Below are 17,558 nucleotides of genomic sequence, written 5' to 3'. Positions count from 1 at the left end.
AGCCTCATGATCTTACTTTATAATTGTACGTACATTTTGGGCCCAAGACAAGTCTGTGGTTTCTCAAAACTGAACACTTCATCAATGGTCCAGGGAATAGAAGAGTTACACTATATACAGTAGATGCATTACTTGTACCAAGAGTTTTTATATTATTAACACTTGCTTGCACCTCAATGTGTGATTTATAGTACTGTAATTACTAAAATTAATGGTTTTTCAAAGTATTTTGGGTTGACGCTTTGAAGATCACTACAGGCAAATGTTAAGTATGTGGTCAGCATGTCCTATGTGAGTATGTGCATGAGTTTATGACTTGATCTTCAAAGTGGTCATGAATGTAAAGTAATGTAGTAATTAATTTCAGATATTGAGGTACAATTAACGCATGTATGGTAAAAACCCTCCATTGCTAGGAACATAATAAAGTGCTCATATTACAGAAGCCACACAAGTATCTTGGTCTAAATGTATGTGCACCACTAGAGTGGGAGTACAGTGTATAAACAGGTGTCCTGGTTATCAAGGTATCCAGGTATCCCTTCTGAGGAGTTCTGTTGTATGTATCTATGTAGCCACATATGCAACTTAAATATGGCTAAGTCCACTATATTGGTATTCAACTTAATAAAGAATGTATTTGTGAAGAGATAGTACATTTACATGATGTTCATGGACACATGGTGGTCAGATCTGTAATTTATAGTCAACCTGTCTAATAAGGACCATTTTTGGATTTGCTAGAAAGGGTTGATGCTTTGGTGCTATACATTAAAGAAGTATAACTTAACTGCAGCACATAGATGGCCTTTCATTACAGGTGGTCATTAATACAGGTTGCAATGCACCTAGACACCTTCACTCTGTAAGACAAACTTGGCATGGCCTTGTTGCGAGTGGTTATTGGAGGTGTACACTCCAATACAGCAACAATAGACTAGAAATTCCACCGCATACCACAACATAATTCATTATCTCTTGAGCCCATTGTGGTCCCACCACAAAAATTTTATCAAACATAGACTATGACCCAATCGTTATTCACAAAACAATTCGAAAAATTTCAAACAGCATTTTTCAAAATATAAGGGATTAAAGTTTTCAATTAAGTACTTTTGAACCATAATTAAGTAGATATCCCATAATTTAGGGATCACTGGAAAGGTCAATCAACAGTCTTCCATCACTGAAAATTGTGTTTACAAATATTTACACAGTGCAAGGTTGCAATTGATTTTGTAACTACAGATGGACCAAATTTTCATGAAATATTCAAAATATTTGTGGTCATAAATCAGAAACTATGGAATATATGGAGCTAAAAATTTGCATGAGTGATAAGCACCATAGGTACTACAAACACACTAAGTTTCATCAAAATCCGAGAGGTGACCCTAAATTCCTTGTTGATTTGACACGGAATGACCCTTACTTCTTTCATTAAAGTACACACCCAATCTCATACTCTGCTGCATCATAGCACTGTTCAATACCAAACAAGAGTAAACACCTTCAGTAGCAGTAGTGAATGTTCCACATTGTTGTAATTGGGTAACTCCAACATACTCACTGTCTAACACTGTTACATCATCACCACTACATTCTTGATTGGTTACTGGACTACCATCAAAGTACCATCCACCTAATATAGTGCTGTTATCATTGTCAGTAGGACAGACCCCAGTGACACAATTTGCTAGTAAACCAGTTCCACCTCTTTCAGTAATGTATGAATAATCACTAAGTTGATTACTACTAGTAATGGAATCATTTCCATCAATCACTCCAGTAATTGCAATACCTGTAAACACAAATCTGCAGTTGTTCAATTCAAGTTTTATCCTTACCTGATATATGAAGTGTTACTGAATCACTGGTATAGACCTCACCATAAATTGCTACACTACAAGTGATGATACCAGAATCTTCTACAGTCAGATTATTATCAGTTACAGTTTGTGTTGTCTGACCATGTGGAAAACACCTTGGAATACCACCATTGTAATTGATGTTAGTGTAACATTCTGTAGTATTCCACTGGTAATCAATGGTGTTTGATGGTGAGGGGTCAACCATACATGTTAAGGTGACACTGCTCAATATGGGATAGTTAAATGTGTTATTAGATCCATCAACTGATGGTGTACCAGGTGGAATACTCACTATGGTAACTGTAGGTGGTTCTGCAAAGTACATGTACGCATATAAGATTGATACTGCAGAATCTCAGTTATCCAAAGTGAGTGATCAATATATTCTGCCAGGACAATCACCCTATTAGAGCATTCAGGGTTAAAACTACTCTATTAGAACGTTTAACTACGTATGTAACAACTCATCCTGTAGAGAAGTAAACCACAAACAAATCATCCTGTAGAGATTACAGCTATACTACAAGTATCAAGCCATCCTGTAGAAAGCTTAGCTATAAACAAGTCACACTATAGAAAGTTCAGTTATGTAACAAGTCACCCCATAGAGCATTTAGCTATGTATGATACAAGTAACTTACACAGAGTTCAGCTATGCTACAAGTCACCATGTAGAAAATCCAACTACAAACAAGTCACTCTATGGAGAGTTCATGATCTATGCACATTACAATTCACCATGTATAGAGCTACAAACAAGTCTCCCTGTAGAGAGTTCAGCTACAGCAAGTTATCCTGTTGAGAATACAGATGTGTAACAAGTCACCTTGTAGACAGTTCAGTTATGTTACAAGTCACTCTGTAGTACATTACACCCTGTAGAGAGTTGAGCTACAATTAGGTCACCCTCTAGAGAGTTCAGCTATATTACTAGTTCAGTTCAGCTACATTACAAGTGATCATGTAGGGAGTTCAGCTACAAACAAATTGCCCAGTGGAGAGTTCTTCTACAAACAAGTCACCTTGTAGGGAGTTCAGCTACATTACAAGTCACTCAATAGGGAGTTCAACTATAGGGCGTATATACAAAAATCTTGTACAGAGTTCAGCTACCAGCAGTCAACCTGTAGAGAGTTCATGTGATAATTTTAAAGCATTTATTTTATTTATAAACAACAAAGTAGACATTAGATTACAAATAAAAGTCTGCAGTCTTCCTTATTCTCGTAGTAAAGAAAAAAGACAAGTAAAAGGAAGCCCAATTGGGATATACAATTACTAAATGAAGTGATACCTACAGCTTGGCTGTTTACATAATTTATAGCGGAAAACTGAAAGAATTCAGTGCTTAAACACAATAAATTACTTTGGAATAGTTTCAACGAGTATTTATCATAGTTTTGTATATCAGCTTATGAAGAAGAGATAGAATTTATCTTTGTTATGGCAAGATATTAGTGGGATAACAATGCAGATCCAAAATAAAAGTGGTCCTATATAAACATACTGGTCTAAGAGTAGCTAATTGTTTGGTGTTGTATTTCAATTATTATGCAGATTTTATTGTAGAGGTGTACCCATAAAAATTTTTATTTTAGCTTTAACAGCTAAACATTACTGTATTATAAGTTCTGGCCACTGGATAGGATGAGTTTTTGTTAAGGAGGCACTGGATGCTTCAACTGGCTGACCACACTAGGCAGATCACACTCAGCAAGTGAAGCATGCTCTTCCTAGGTGAAATGCCTTCACAGGATATTATTTTGCTGAGATTAATTCTGAGGGCACTTTCATTTCACCCACTGACTGATCTGCTTGTATTAGAACAACGTATTACCAGATGAGTTTCTTTCCCAAGACCATTCGTGACTGGAATAGTTTACCTCACCAAATCATTGAATCTGACTCAATTAACTCGTTTTCTAATAGATTATCACGATTGTAATGGCTGGACCAATGATTAATAATTAATACTTTACTTTTAGTTATAAGTCTGTTGTATGTATATGCAGGGGCAGATCCAGAGTTTTGAAAGAGGGGGGCACCTTGCTGAAAAACTGTTGAAGACCAAAAAAAAAAAAAAAAGGTCACAACAATAATGGCTAGTTATCCTTTACCAAATATATCACATCTGTTATGTAAAATAAAATCCTATTTATAGCTTCATAGGTAAGCTACACTGCCTCATGAACATTGTGACTGCTTTATTAGAATAATTGACTGCTCTATTAGAGTATCTCGATCTTGTATGCAATTTCTTGAAGGGGGGGGGGGGGGGGGGGCATTTGCCCCAAATTCTCCATCCTGGATCTGCCATTGATATGTATATAAATTGTAAATTGTACGTATGCTCTGGAGCTGTAATGTTTCACAGCTCCCTGGGATAATATCAGCGTTAGCTGCCTATCCCAGTAACAAAATCAATCAATCAATCAATCAATCAATCAATCAATCAAGAACAACTGACTGTTCCATTAAAGTATCTTGACCTTTCTACAATAAAGGTTATAAAATTACTGTGGAATTGGTGACCCGTTGCTACTCTGGGTTGCTAAGCCAATGATAGGAAACCCAGATATTTTTAAATGGATCATTCTGCTAAAATTGTTTCATACTTAAGGAAATAAGATCACTACTTAAACAATTATAGTATATAAGTTCTCTGCCGTAAGTAAGGGCTATACCCCTCTGAAACCATACCATTAACAGTAACAGTGATGATCCCACTATCACTTCCAATAGGATTAGTCACAGTACATGTGTATGTTCCACTATCACTTGTAGTAGCACTGTCAATAGTGTAATCAGTACGGAAAACTGCATCAGTATTAGTATAAGTCACTGTAGTGATACTATTGGATTGTGTTATTGGAACACCATCCTTCATCCAGGTGAATGTTTCTGGTGGAGAACCTCGTGAGGTACAAGATAATGTGATGGAAGAATCAACAAAAGTTATTATGTTGGATAACGGATCTATCATTGGAGCAGCTGTAGAAAGATAAAGATTCATAATACGGTATGTTCAGTTGGAATCCCCCAAAACAAAAAGGTACCTCCCCTAAAATGTTGCCATTGAAAATCATCATAGAATTATTTTCACCACAAATTAATCCATTAATTAACCAGTCCTTATATCATAGAATTATTTTCACCACAAAAAAAACAAAAAACCTTTATAGAAGAGTGATAGTGTATGTAACATCAAATTTAGTGTTTAAACAAGGAAACCTTTGCAGAAAAACAAATACTTAAATTTTAGGGAAAAACAAATACTTAAATTTTAGGGAAAAAATTCTATTTGCCTGACTACATTGCAAGGCTAGAGACGAAATTAAGTAATTCATGACAACCATTTCTCACCATAATAATAAAGTCACCTGTGGCATGTGCCTTTTTGGGTTTGGACAGTTGTCCCTTGCTTTAGCCTTTTATCTCCATTTCTACAGGTCATCATCTTTGTGCAAGAAAACCATACCAAGGCGCTAATGTTCTACATTCACTCTTTCACTCTATCCATATTTTTAGAAGCTTTTATACTACTGTAAGAAGATGCACTTACAGTGATCAATTTTCTTCAAAACAGAGCATAAAGACTGCATCCATTAATTAACCAGTCCTTATATTAACTACCAGGAACCTAACACTGCTCACTCAATTGTAAGTTTCATGATTCTCTAATAAAATAGTCCCCTTTATACACCAGCTACTTATAATATTCTAATAGAACAATTTGCCACACACGTATATCATAGCTACTCTAAAACAAAAAAGTAAACCAACTAGTATATAAAGCATTGATTTAAAAAAATACAAGTGATAAAATGTAACAAAACTAGACATATGTATGAATGATAGCACATATTGCAAAATATGTAGCTAAGTAAGAAAATCCTACGTAGGCATCAAACTACATGCAAATGTAAGGACTTTTATACATGGCCATGTTGTAACATCATCATTCACATACGTATCATATTTCACTACCTTGTACCACTTGAATCCCTACTTCATTTTTTAAATTTATAATTTAAAATACATTAAAAATCAAAATAATATGTTGATAATAAAGCTTCTTACTTCTTTCATTAAAGTACACACCCAATCTCATACTCTGCTGCATCATAACACTGTTCAATATCATACAAGTGTAAACACCTTCTGTAGTAGTAGTGAATGTTCCACATTGTTGTAATTGGGTAACTCCAACATATTCACTGTCTAACACTCTTACACCATCACCACTACATTCTTGATTGGTTACTGGACTACCATCAAAGTACCATCCACCTAATATAGTGTTGTTAACATTGTCAGTAGGACCAAGTCCAGTGACACAATTTGCTAGTAAACCAGTTCCACCTCTTTCAGTAATGTATGAATAATCACTAAGTTGATTGTTACTAATAATAGCATTACTTCCACTAGTCATTGCAATACCTATGATCACATATATCTTGGTTGTACTAATTGAGTATATATCATTCTTACCTGACACATGAAGTGATACTGAATCACTAGTGTAGACCTCACCATAAATTGTTACACTACAAGTAATGATACCAGAATCTTCTGCAGTCAGATTATTATCAGTTACAGTTTGTGTTGTCTGACCATGTGGAAAACAACTAGGAACACCACCATTATAATTGATGTTAGTGTAACATCCTGTAGTGTTCCATTGGTAATCAATGGTGTTTGATGGCGAAGGATCCACCATACATGTCAGAGCGACACTACTCAATATGGGATAGACAAATGCGTTATTAGATCCATCAACTGATGGTGTACCAGGTGGAATACTCACTATGGTAACTGTAGGTGGTTCTGTAAAAGTACATGTATGCATATGCAAGTTAATCCAGCAGAGTTTATCTGAACCTCTGGAGAGGTAGTTACTAGTGCGCATAAAAATAAAAAGTTATGTATTTAAAACACCCTAATAGAACACTTACTTCTCTAATATAATGCGGCCAAGAAAGCCAGCATGTCACACTGTGTGTATATTGACAGGAAAAAAATGTGATTTTGTGCATCTGCATATCTCCATGGTCCCTTATCCAAAGCATGCCATTTTTGCATTACAGCTGTCTGCCAGGCAGGGTAGGCCACACAGAAAATTTGATCAAATTTGCTTCAACCATTCATGAGATATCTGTAGCAAAATTTTTACTTTTTTTCTTCTCAGGAGTCTACAGGGTACAGATTATTCTTTTCACACACTTATCAAAACTGTTCTGAAGTACGTACAAGCACATAATTAGATTTTTTGTTATCATAATTATAAATAAGAAATGTGGGTAAAAACAAACTGCAAAGCAACATATGGCTGGCTTTGGGACCATATAGAGTACAAAAGATATTATTGTAATCTACATAAAATAGCCAATTAGGCCCTGGGTAAAATAAGTTGTGAAATCAAAGTTGGCAGCCAAGAAATGGCTGCGGTGATGTTAAAGCTTAAAAATGGCGCCTGTTGAAGGCTGCACCCGTTTTCACAGCTTGGCTGTTTTTGTGTGGATTACTGTGACAATCATTTTTGACATTGGATTATGGGGACTTCTCCAGTTTTTCTAATACACTAGCCTTTCATAGTGAGTCATTACTTTAAAATAGGTGATAGCACTCTGTTTAAAGCCAAAGTAGGGATGATTTGCATACCGGTAGCCATGTTATGCCATAAAGGTCTAAGAATATACCTTTGCAGTTGCATAGCAAAGACTCAAGTAGTAAGATGACAATGGCCATATTGTAACCAGATTTTGGAAATCATCTGTGGTTGTACATAAAAGAATTATAATTTCGTATTTTGCTTTATGTATGTGGTGTTGTTAAATGCAGAAAGCAATTTTCTAAAACATTTCAAAGTGTTTGCTTGTATTCATAAGCAGACGTTGCCAGTCAAAATTAATACTTTTTTAAGCACTTAGGTTTTTAGTGTATCAAATATCTATACCGTATTTACTTGGTTAAACGTCGCACCATCAATACTAACCACACTCGAGTGGTGCAACAATCGATTTTAAAAGTAAGGGCTTCAACAAACACCGAGTGGTGCATCAATTTTTAGAGCTAAGGCAATAAATACTGGGGTGTTTAACCAAGTAATTACAACATAACATAATTTAAATAATAAATTTGCCTACTTATGAGGACTTTGAAAATCTTTGTGTTGTTGCAGTAGACCAACAGGAACGTAAGTCATGGGTGTTTGTTTATACCATGTTGAAGAGATAGTACACAATCCATCTTTCTTTACAAATTTCATGATCACCTTTGTGGTGAAGAAAAGTGCTACAAGAAAAAACTTACACAGCAATGGATTTTCCTATTCATGGCAAACATAATAGTGTATGTCTCAACTCACTGTATTATTACATTTGTAAGTTGCAACCATTTTAGTAAGCACCAGTAATTTATTTCCCTATACTTGCTATGCAAATCAAACTTGCTGTTGTTGCTATATACACTGTACTTTGTAGGGCTGTATTCTCAGCAAATGAGACTGAAACATTGCTATATACATTATAAACTTGAATAATTATAAATTTGAAAATGTACTTTAATATTGGGTATATGCATACATACCATGACAATGTTATATGTGACTGGATCTGGGAAAACCGGTCTTGTCACCCATGTCAGCAGATTCAATTTTTTACCACGAAAACAAAGCTACCTGAACAATATATCTAATTTCACAATCAAAATCAGCTAGACTTGAATGGTCTGCTTTGCTGGCTACTTTTTCCAAGCCCAGTGGTGATCCGTACATGCTTAATGGACCTCTGGTCAGCCTGTAGATGGCTGTATGTGGCTGTACAGCTCCGTGGTGTTGAATAAAGACCTATGCTGTGAATTTCCTTTCATTTAAGCCAGTTTTGAGACCTGAATGGCCCATAACGTGGCCTAATAGGCCAGTTTCATGTAAGGGAAAGTATTTTAATTGATCTTTTAATTGTGGTTGCACAATCACTGGATGCTGTGGTTAGCCATAAAAATGTGCAGAAACCATTGGGAAATGGACAACTGAGGACAAAAAATCTATTGTCACTTAGAATCTTATGGAAATGCTTTAGTTTTTAAAGCAGCACTGTAAACTACATTGATTTCTACACCTTGTGGTGTTTGTCTGCTGTAAACACACTAAGCCACTAGCGAGTTATGAGCCAATAAAGGTTAGAATGCATGATGAAAATGTTTTCTGGAGACAAAACACACAAGCAGCTGCTTGTTATCTTTGTTTACCAGACATACAGTACAAGAGCAAGCCTTACAATCACCTGGATGATGCATATATGGGCTCCTTGAACATGCTGTTAACTTAGTTGGCTGTCACGCTGATTCAGTACTTTCCTACGAAGCGATTTGCAACAAATGCTATTGTTAAGACTTGCTGAAGTTTCTGCATGGTTTTCTGACTCTGAACTTACGAATATCAGCTTGTCTGGTAACATTTCTAACTTCACCACTCCATTAACTCAGGCATCTTTCATCCTATTCACAGCGGACAACCACAAAAGGAAAGAGAAATCAATGTAGTTTCTTTCCATGTACAGAAAATTAGAATATAGCGTATACTTTGTAAGTTACCAAAATTTTACTGCTGGTTATCATCGTTTCCCAATGACCTCAATACATTTTTATGTGCATCCACAGCATCCAGTGGTTATGCAATAGACAATTAACACTGATTGCATTCCTAAGGCCTTATGTGAAACTGGCCTATTCATCCCTACATCTTCCTTTTCAATTATGTAAACAACATCTTGCCTTCCTTCCCGCCTCCCTCCCCTTTTGGAGCTCTCCTGATACAGTCAACCTTGGTTTAATAACTATCTAAAATGGTGGGAAACTTAGCTGTTGGCTACTAGCACAGTGGATGCTCTGGAAGGCAAGGAATAGGTATAAAACATGTGAAACATTGGTACACATAGCTTCAACCATTGGCGAGCTACAACACACTAAATACCTAAAACTAGCATTTCTTGATACTTTAAATAGGCTGGTTTTCCCAGACTGGGTCACATATTTAAAAGCAGTTGTCATTGCATATTAGCACACAAATGCCAAACCACATGTAAACATGTAATACATAAACCATGGAGCAAATGCGAGTTATGTGTGTTTGATTACGATGTGGTAAAACACAATTTTATCATCACTGTTTCTAAGCTTGAACAACCTTCTTGATAACTTGGGTGTATTTAGGCCAAAAAATGAATGTCCAAGTTCATGGTGTATAGAATGACACAAGTAAGTCCCAACTCAGTATGTCGATTTGTGGTAGCGTGATGCATGGCTTCCGTACATTTGTAAACAGGAATCATCCATATTTTCTACAAGCCCAAAAGTGCCTTCAGTACAACCCTAAATGCTTCCAATAAATTGTTACAATTAAAAAAAAAATTTTTTTGATTCAATGGAAGTTTCTACTGCCTGCCTGCCTGCCTGCCTGCCTGATGCTTTCAGGCAAGCGTAACTTGATAAAGGCTAAGGCTATGTATGTAATAGTGGTATCAGAGTTTTGCATGATTTGTATACTCTAAGCCAGAGGGTAGCAGGTATGAGGGCATATACATTAGGCAATCTCTTTCCCCACCTTATAGCTGATTTGCAACACATTAACAGTGGACCAAATTACCATTTTTTACAGACATGGTTCACAATACAGATTGATAGTGGTACTGAGTGTGGAGGCCATATGGTTTCACTGCCACCTAAAGGATATTCATTTGCTTAAACTACGTAACTTATTGCATATTATTTAATTTACTTTAAACAAGCAATCCTATGCATTAATTATATTGATGGATAATAGCAAGTTGTGTAACCTATGTATTTTGGCTGAGTTATATTCACATACAGCCTGGAAAAATTTGAGCTCGGCTACATTGAAACGTAGTTTCTTTGATCTACATACACTTTTAGTTACACACAGTGGAACCTTGGTTATCTGAACCCCTTGGGACCAAGGGTGATCCATAAGTCTGAAAAGTCCATATCTGAAACTGTGTATAAATAACCTTAATATGGCATAAAGAACATTAAAAAATTTTTAGTATTATCAACTACCCTCACTACTCTAATAGAGCAGTCATTTCTGTAGTTAGCTTGACCAAGAATCCAGATAAGTGGGGTCCAGATAACTGAGGTTCCACTGTAACTATGTATGTTCCATACCATTAACAACAACAGTGATGATCTCACTATCATTTCCAATAGGATTAGTCACAGTACATGTATATGTTCCACTATCACTTATAGTAGTATTATCAATGGTGTAAATAGCATGGAATACTGCATCAGTATTAGTATAAGTCACTGTAGTGATACTAGTGGATTGTGTTATTGGAACACCATCCTTCATCCAGGTGAATGTGTCTGGTGGAGAACCTTGTGAGGTACAAGATAATGTGATGGAAGAACCAGCCACAACTATTATGTTAGATAGTGGATCTATGATTGGAGCAGCTGCAGAGAGAGATAAAGAATTAATAGGTCACATTCTGTACGTAATTTATGCAATAAAGCTTCTTACTTCTTTCATTAAAGTACACACCCAATCTCATACTCTGCTGCATCATTACACTGTTCAATATCATACAAGTGTAAATACCTTCTGTAGCAGTAGTGAATGTTCCACATTGTTGTAATTGGGTAACTCCAACATACTCACTGTCTAACACTCTTACACCATCACCACTACATTCTTGATTGGTTACTGGACTACCATAAAAGTACCATCCACCTAATATAGTGTTGTTATCATTGTCAGTAGGACCACGTCCAGTGACACAATTTGCTAATAAACCAGTTCCACCTCTTTCAGTAATGTATGAGTAATCTCCAAGTTGATGATTACTAGTAATGCCTCCATCACCATTCAAAGTTCCAGTCATTGCAATACCTACATAACCAGTATAAGTAAAAATTATGAATTTTAAACTGGAGTAGGGATAATGTAGCACCCCAACAGAAAGTATTGAAACAAGCTGAATTGGAGTAGTGCATAATGTCCGATTACTGTAAAGCCTGTAGAGCAGTAAGAAGCAAATATTCCCACTGTGCTGTGAAGGTTGAAATGCACAGTAGGGATATTCGCTTTCTTATTGCTGTACAGTAATTGCTCAGGTACAGATTGTTTCAATACCTTTTTATTGGGTGCTACATTGTCCCTACTCTAGTTTAAGATTCCTATACTTGTTTGTGAACCTTTTCAGTGCAAACTAATACCCTTGTATATGCGTATCACTCTATAGTTTCATGAGTGAGGTTATTATCTGTAGCAATCGTGAATCTTAAAAATGCAGTTATATTCACAGTAGCAAAAGTGGTGGTCTGTTAGTCTTAGTCAATTTCCTGGTAGCAGATGGCATCTCATCTACAACAGTGAACACTTCACCAGCTGAACTTCGAGAAGGCGTGTATTCCAATATGTTAGTGCAATAACATTGTGTAACAACCTGGAGATGGAAGCCGTACTGTGCTTGACCAATGGTTGCTATGGTAAGAAAGTAAGACAATAGCACACATGTTGTATGGCTACCAATATAACAAAGGTTCCTTCTTCGAAGCTATTCTGTGAAAGAAGTAGCACCATAGCTGTAGCCACTTTTCTGCTATGTTTAACTGAGCACATCAGTTAGGCAGGCAGGTGGTAGAAAATTCTGTTGAACCATTCTTTTTAAAAAAAATCAGTAACAACTTGATGAAAATGTATTGGGTTGATCTGAAGGCACTTTTTGATTTTACCCAACCAATACTGCCATGCTATCAGAGGAGAAATGAGGAAGGTGTTTTGGAGATATTTTATCATGGACCACACTCAAACCTTCGTCATCCTTACTACACAGTACTATGTAATGTATGATAAAATGATAAATATTTATTTCAAATCATTATTTTGTACTAAATTTAAACTACATCCTTACCTGATACATGTAGTGTTACTGGATCACTAGTATAGACCTCACCAAAAATTGTTGCACTACAAATGATGGTACCAGCATCCTCTGCAGTCAGATCATTATCAGTGACAATTTGTGTTGTCTGATCATGTGGAAAACAACTTGGAACACCACCATTGTAATTGATGTTAGTGTAACATCCTGTAGTGATCCACTGGTAAGTAATTGTGGTTGATGGTGAAGGGTCCACCACACATGTCAGAGTGACACTACTCAATATGGGATACGTAAATGTGTTAGGTTGACCATCAACTGGTGTACCAGGTGGATTTCTAATGATGGTAACTATAGGTAGCTCTTCTGTAATTATTTAAAATATAATTATCTGAATGCAAGATTACTACTCTGAAGTATTCTTACTGTATATGCCACTGTATTTAAGTATGACAATATATCAGTGAATGAGAAACAGTTTATATACCACAAAATAAACAAGATAAGGTGTAATGTTATAACTAATCATTACCACACAAAGATTGCCAAGCAGTATGAAAAGGGTGAGGCCTTCTGGGTGAAAAGGTTGTGAAATAAAAGGTGGCGGCCATGAAATGGCTGCATTTATGTGGATGATAATAAACTTTAATTGCCTTTGCATATTAATAAAATTTATTATCATCAACATCATTGCAGCCATGTCATGGCTGCCATCTGTGATTTCACAACCTTTTCAGCCAGGCTTTTTGAAGGCTGCACCCTTATATATAGCTTGGCTGTTTTTGCATGGATTTCACTTCTTTGTGTTTTATATATGCCCAAAGCCAACCATAAACTGGCTTTGAGGTTTGTTCTTACACAAATCATGTTCTTATCTACAGATGCAATGGAAATGATATAACACAAACTAGTGCTCTACCAATACAGAAAAATACTAACCGATCTGATACTAAAGCCAATTTATACTGATATAATTTTGTGCTTGCTTGCTTGCTTGTTCATGGCTATAATACATAATTTATGTAACACCGGTATTTATTTGCAATAGTGTTTTATTACAAAGTAAATTTTAAAAAATTTCTTCCAAGTTAGGTATACTACGTATCCGTCTATTAAGATATTTCAGTGATTGTTCTATTAGAGTATCTCGATTTTCACGCAAAACATTATAAGTTGCAATTGCTCAATTTTTACAAAGCAAATCCTGCACCTTAAATACAATTTACAGCATGTTTTGTCACAAGTTTTTTATTAGCATATAGCACATATTATGATGATGATGATTGGCACGAGTAGGTCTTAATAGTAGTGTACTACCCCACCGATCTGTAACAAAATGGCTATAACATTGGCTTTGATTTGATGGAATACTAGAGAAGTTGTAATAGTACTGTATTACAGAGTTTATTTGATTATTATTATTATCATTGATTGCTCCGTCATACAATGACGATTCTGCAATAAGCTAATGTACAATTACAACTATGTAATACCTACATATAATTACAAATTACAATTATCTACTAAAGACTAAACTGACTACTACAAAGGTTATGCCATGATAAAGTTGACCAGTTGATCAAAAAGTCTACTGATTCCCTGTAACTTTCCTCTTCACGATACGGCCTTAACTTTCTTTTTCTCCTTTTTCCCTACGATTTTTACACTCAATATAATATTTCTTGTGCTGTTTCCTTTCTTGCACGGTAAAATCAGGAGATAAATAAACTCTTTGGGAAATTGGATCATTCTTAAGTCTTGAAGCATGTTTTAAACAGGTCCATTTTGTCCTTTCATCATCAACTGTAACCAAAACAGATCTGGTGCGTTTTCCGTACGCTTGCCAAGCCTTAATACTTTACAAATCTTGGTGTCAGAAACCGATAATTTGTCTTTTATTATACCCTCAATTGCTTTAGTATCAGCACATAGGACAGAAGTCTGCACAGGTTCAGGAAGGTATGATTCAAAAGATTGCATCTTCTTTTGTATCGATCACCAATTTCACATAACTTCGTCATTTACAACAGCTGAATATAACCCAAAAGTGGACGTAGCACCTTCTTCTTTGTAGTCTTTATTACAAATTTCTGTCATAGCACCAATTGGTGTTGCAGTCACCACCTTGTCTTCTAAGGCCTTACAGAGGTTTGAGAAAGAATCCCATTTAATGACCTAGCCACATTATCAATCACATTGTTTAAAGACTTCACCACTGTATCAATGTGAGCAGATTAGACATGTGGCTGTAAGTCTCAACTACTGCATGGGGTGCTACCTTATCACAGAGTTTGAGAACCAATGTACTCTTAACTCACTGTATTGTTCAAGGTACTAGATCATCTCGGATGGTACCTTTTCGCAATTCCTACAAGCCACATTTTATACCGCTGACACTGAAATAAGGTCGTTCACATTATTGGTGCACCTGTCACATATGTAGTCAGAAGAGGCGCTGTAATCTCCCTGTACTGCTGGGCTGTTCGGTTTATTTTTCTTCTCATGCTTCTGCTTCGGAGGGGTATTATGCTCAGGATGGTTACATTTCAAACTACGTGTCATGACTGGCATTCTTCTTAACAATAAGCCGCTGAAATCTTCAAGTCTATGCCAGTCTTGACGAGAAGAACAAAGTAGCAACTAACTCATGTCCCACAATCAATCGATTAATTTTGCAATGCTCTAATAGAACGCAGTTTTTTTTGAGGATTTCTAATCGGACACACTTAGAATGTTAGATGGACTAATATTATTCTATAAAGATGATAGGATGATTTTTAAAGGTGACGTTTTACAAGGTGTGAGTTATTTTGGGGGTGATCACTACTTAAACAGTATTACCGTACTGTTTGACAGATTTAATCCCTAGTTAAGGAAATGTGACCATCCAAAACTGCGTATGAGTAAAGTAAGGAATTAATATACACTAGGCAACCCTTGTGTCAATAAAGTTTTTGATCCCTACACAAATTTAAAATTTCTAATTAATTTGTTATGATAGCAAATAAGAATTCCATACCTAAAACAGTAACAGTGATGATCCCACTATCACTTCCAATAGGATTAGCCACAGTACATGTGTATGTTCCACTATCATTTATAGTGACGCCATCAATAGTGTAATCAGTACGGAATACTGCATTACTATTAGTATGAGTTACTGTAGTGATACTAGTAGACTGCATTATCGGATTACCATCCTTAATCCAACTAAATGTATTTGGTGGAGAACCTCGTGAAGTACAAGACAAAGTGATGGTAGAACCAACGACAGTTGATGTGTTTGATATAGGATCTATCATTGGAGCAGCTACAGTAAGAAGGTCAAAAATTCAGACATTTATTACATAATAAAGCTTCTTACTTCTTTCATTAAAGTACACACCCAATCTCATACTCTGCTGCATCATAACACTGTTCAATATCATACAAGTGTAAACACCTTCTGTAGCAGTAGTGAATGTTCCACATTGTTGTAATTGGGTAACTCCAACATATTCACTGTCTAACACTGTTACACCATCACCACTACATTCTTGATTGGTTACTGGACTACCATCAAAGTACCATCCACCTAATATAGTGTTGTTATCATTGTCAGTAGGACCAAGTCCAGTTACACAATTTGCTAATAAACTAGTTCCACCTCTTTCAGTAATGTATGAATAATCACTAAGTTGATTATTGCTAGTAATAGAAATACTGTCATTCATCACTCCAGTTATTGCAATACCTGCAAAATATTAACATAGTTGAGAACAGTACTCCAAAGAGGTGGTTATACGAGGTAGCTGTCATTTAGAGAGTACTAAGAATCAACAACTGTACCTTAGTGGTAATTATCCTTGCACCAATTATGCTAGCATATTTAGGGGTATAATAGATAAGCAAAAGTATTCAGCATAATACCACCATAACATGTGTTAAAACCGTTGATGTTCACACACATAAATAGATAGATTGAGAGGTACAATTTCAATTTAGTATAGCATGGGAAGGCCAACAGCTATAGGTTTAAAATTTCACCATGAATACAGCCAAGTATAATGTTTAACTAAGCTATTGAATCGTGATATAACAATAATTCTGAGCAACATTTTCATGATTGCATCTATAATACAAGTCCATATCTATATGGGTGGTGGCAAGGGCAGGCAATTGGCATACCAAAAAAATGGCTAAGCAGGTCATTAGCCTTGATATTTACTGCCTGTGCCACTGAAAGTGAAAGCAATATAATTTTGTAGAAACATCTGGCTGCTAACAGTCCAAGAGTGTCCATGTCTCTAGCCTTGTATCCCAGCTGGCAAATGGCATTCCAAGGTGCCAGAACATTCCCAGTGGCTGGAAAACATCCCTAGAAATTCACTTGTGAAAGAAACCAGAGCATATCAGTGGCATGACTGCAGTGTAAATGTGTAATGTTTTGGTGTGCATGGCTATGCATTCATGGTGAAAATCAACTTCAGCGAAGATCAACAATTTTTAAAAATTCAACCACTTATGCATGTATTATTCTTGTACATTGGGCTTCAGAGAAACTACAACTCTTGCGAGATGCATATTGTAAACCTCTACAAAGCACGGACACATAGCAAAAATGCAGTCTCTTTTTGAGAAAAAGTCTTTGAAGATCCAGAATATTCACAGATGCAGTTTAGAGCAGTAGATACACTTCCCAGGAGCATAATGGGGGATAAATGGAGCATACTGGGGAAATCAGAATTGTTCAAACAAACAGACAGTTTCAAAAGTTACATGTGTAGCATGCCAGGAGTTGGGA

At 36.0% G+C, this 17,558-nt stretch overlaps 1 protein-coding gene across 1 annotated transcript; it reads right to left on the bottom strand.

Moving 5' to 3' along the window:
- Nucleotides 1-1,394: 1,394 nt before the first annotated feature.
- Nucleotides 1,395-16,238, bottom strand: LOC136255130 (hemicentin-1-like). Its single transcript, XM_066047850.1, has 10 exons — nucleotides 16,140-16,238; nucleotides 15,795-16,085; nucleotides 12,806-13,141; nucleotides 11,413-11,781; nucleotides 11,055-11,345; nucleotides 6,363-6,698; nucleotides 5,952-6,311; nucleotides 4,572-4,862; nucleotides 1,848-2,183; nucleotides 1,395-1,801 (listed from the first exon to the last, which is right to left on the bottom strand). Exons 1-10 carry the CDS (start codon nucleotides 16,201-16,203, stop codon nucleotides 1,395-1,397), a joined length of 3,081 nt encoding a protein of 1,026 aa, XP_065903922.1. The 5' UTR covers nucleotides 16,204-16,238.
- Between the last annotated feature and the right edge of the window lie 1,320 nt (nucleotides 16,239-17,558).

This window comes from Dysidea avara, chromosome 5, assembly GCF_963678975.1.
Source record: "Dysidea avara chromosome 5, odDysAvar1.4, whole genome shotgun sequence".
In the NCBI taxonomy this organism is placed as follows: Eukaryota; Metazoa; Porifera; class Demospongiae; order Dictyoceratida; family Dysideidae; genus Dysidea; species Dysidea avara.
Note: the sequence above shows the minus strand (reverse complement) of the source record. Positions and strands in the feature narration are given on the sequence as shown.

Bases quoted from the DNA above. Each gene is read 5' to 3' on its own strand.
- LOC136255130 (XM_066047850.1), bottom strand. From the start codon at position 16,203: ATGATATTGAACAGTGTTATGATGCAGCAGAGTATGAGATTGGGTGTG. The intron at 13,142-15,794 runs GTATGGAATTCT...AAATAATTACAG, and splicing joins CATCACTGTTACTGTTTTAG to AAGAGCTACCTATAGTTACC. The intron at 6,699-11,054 runs GTATGGAACATA...GTACTTTTACAG, and splicing joins CATCACTGTTGTTGTTAATG to AACCACCTACAGTTACCATA.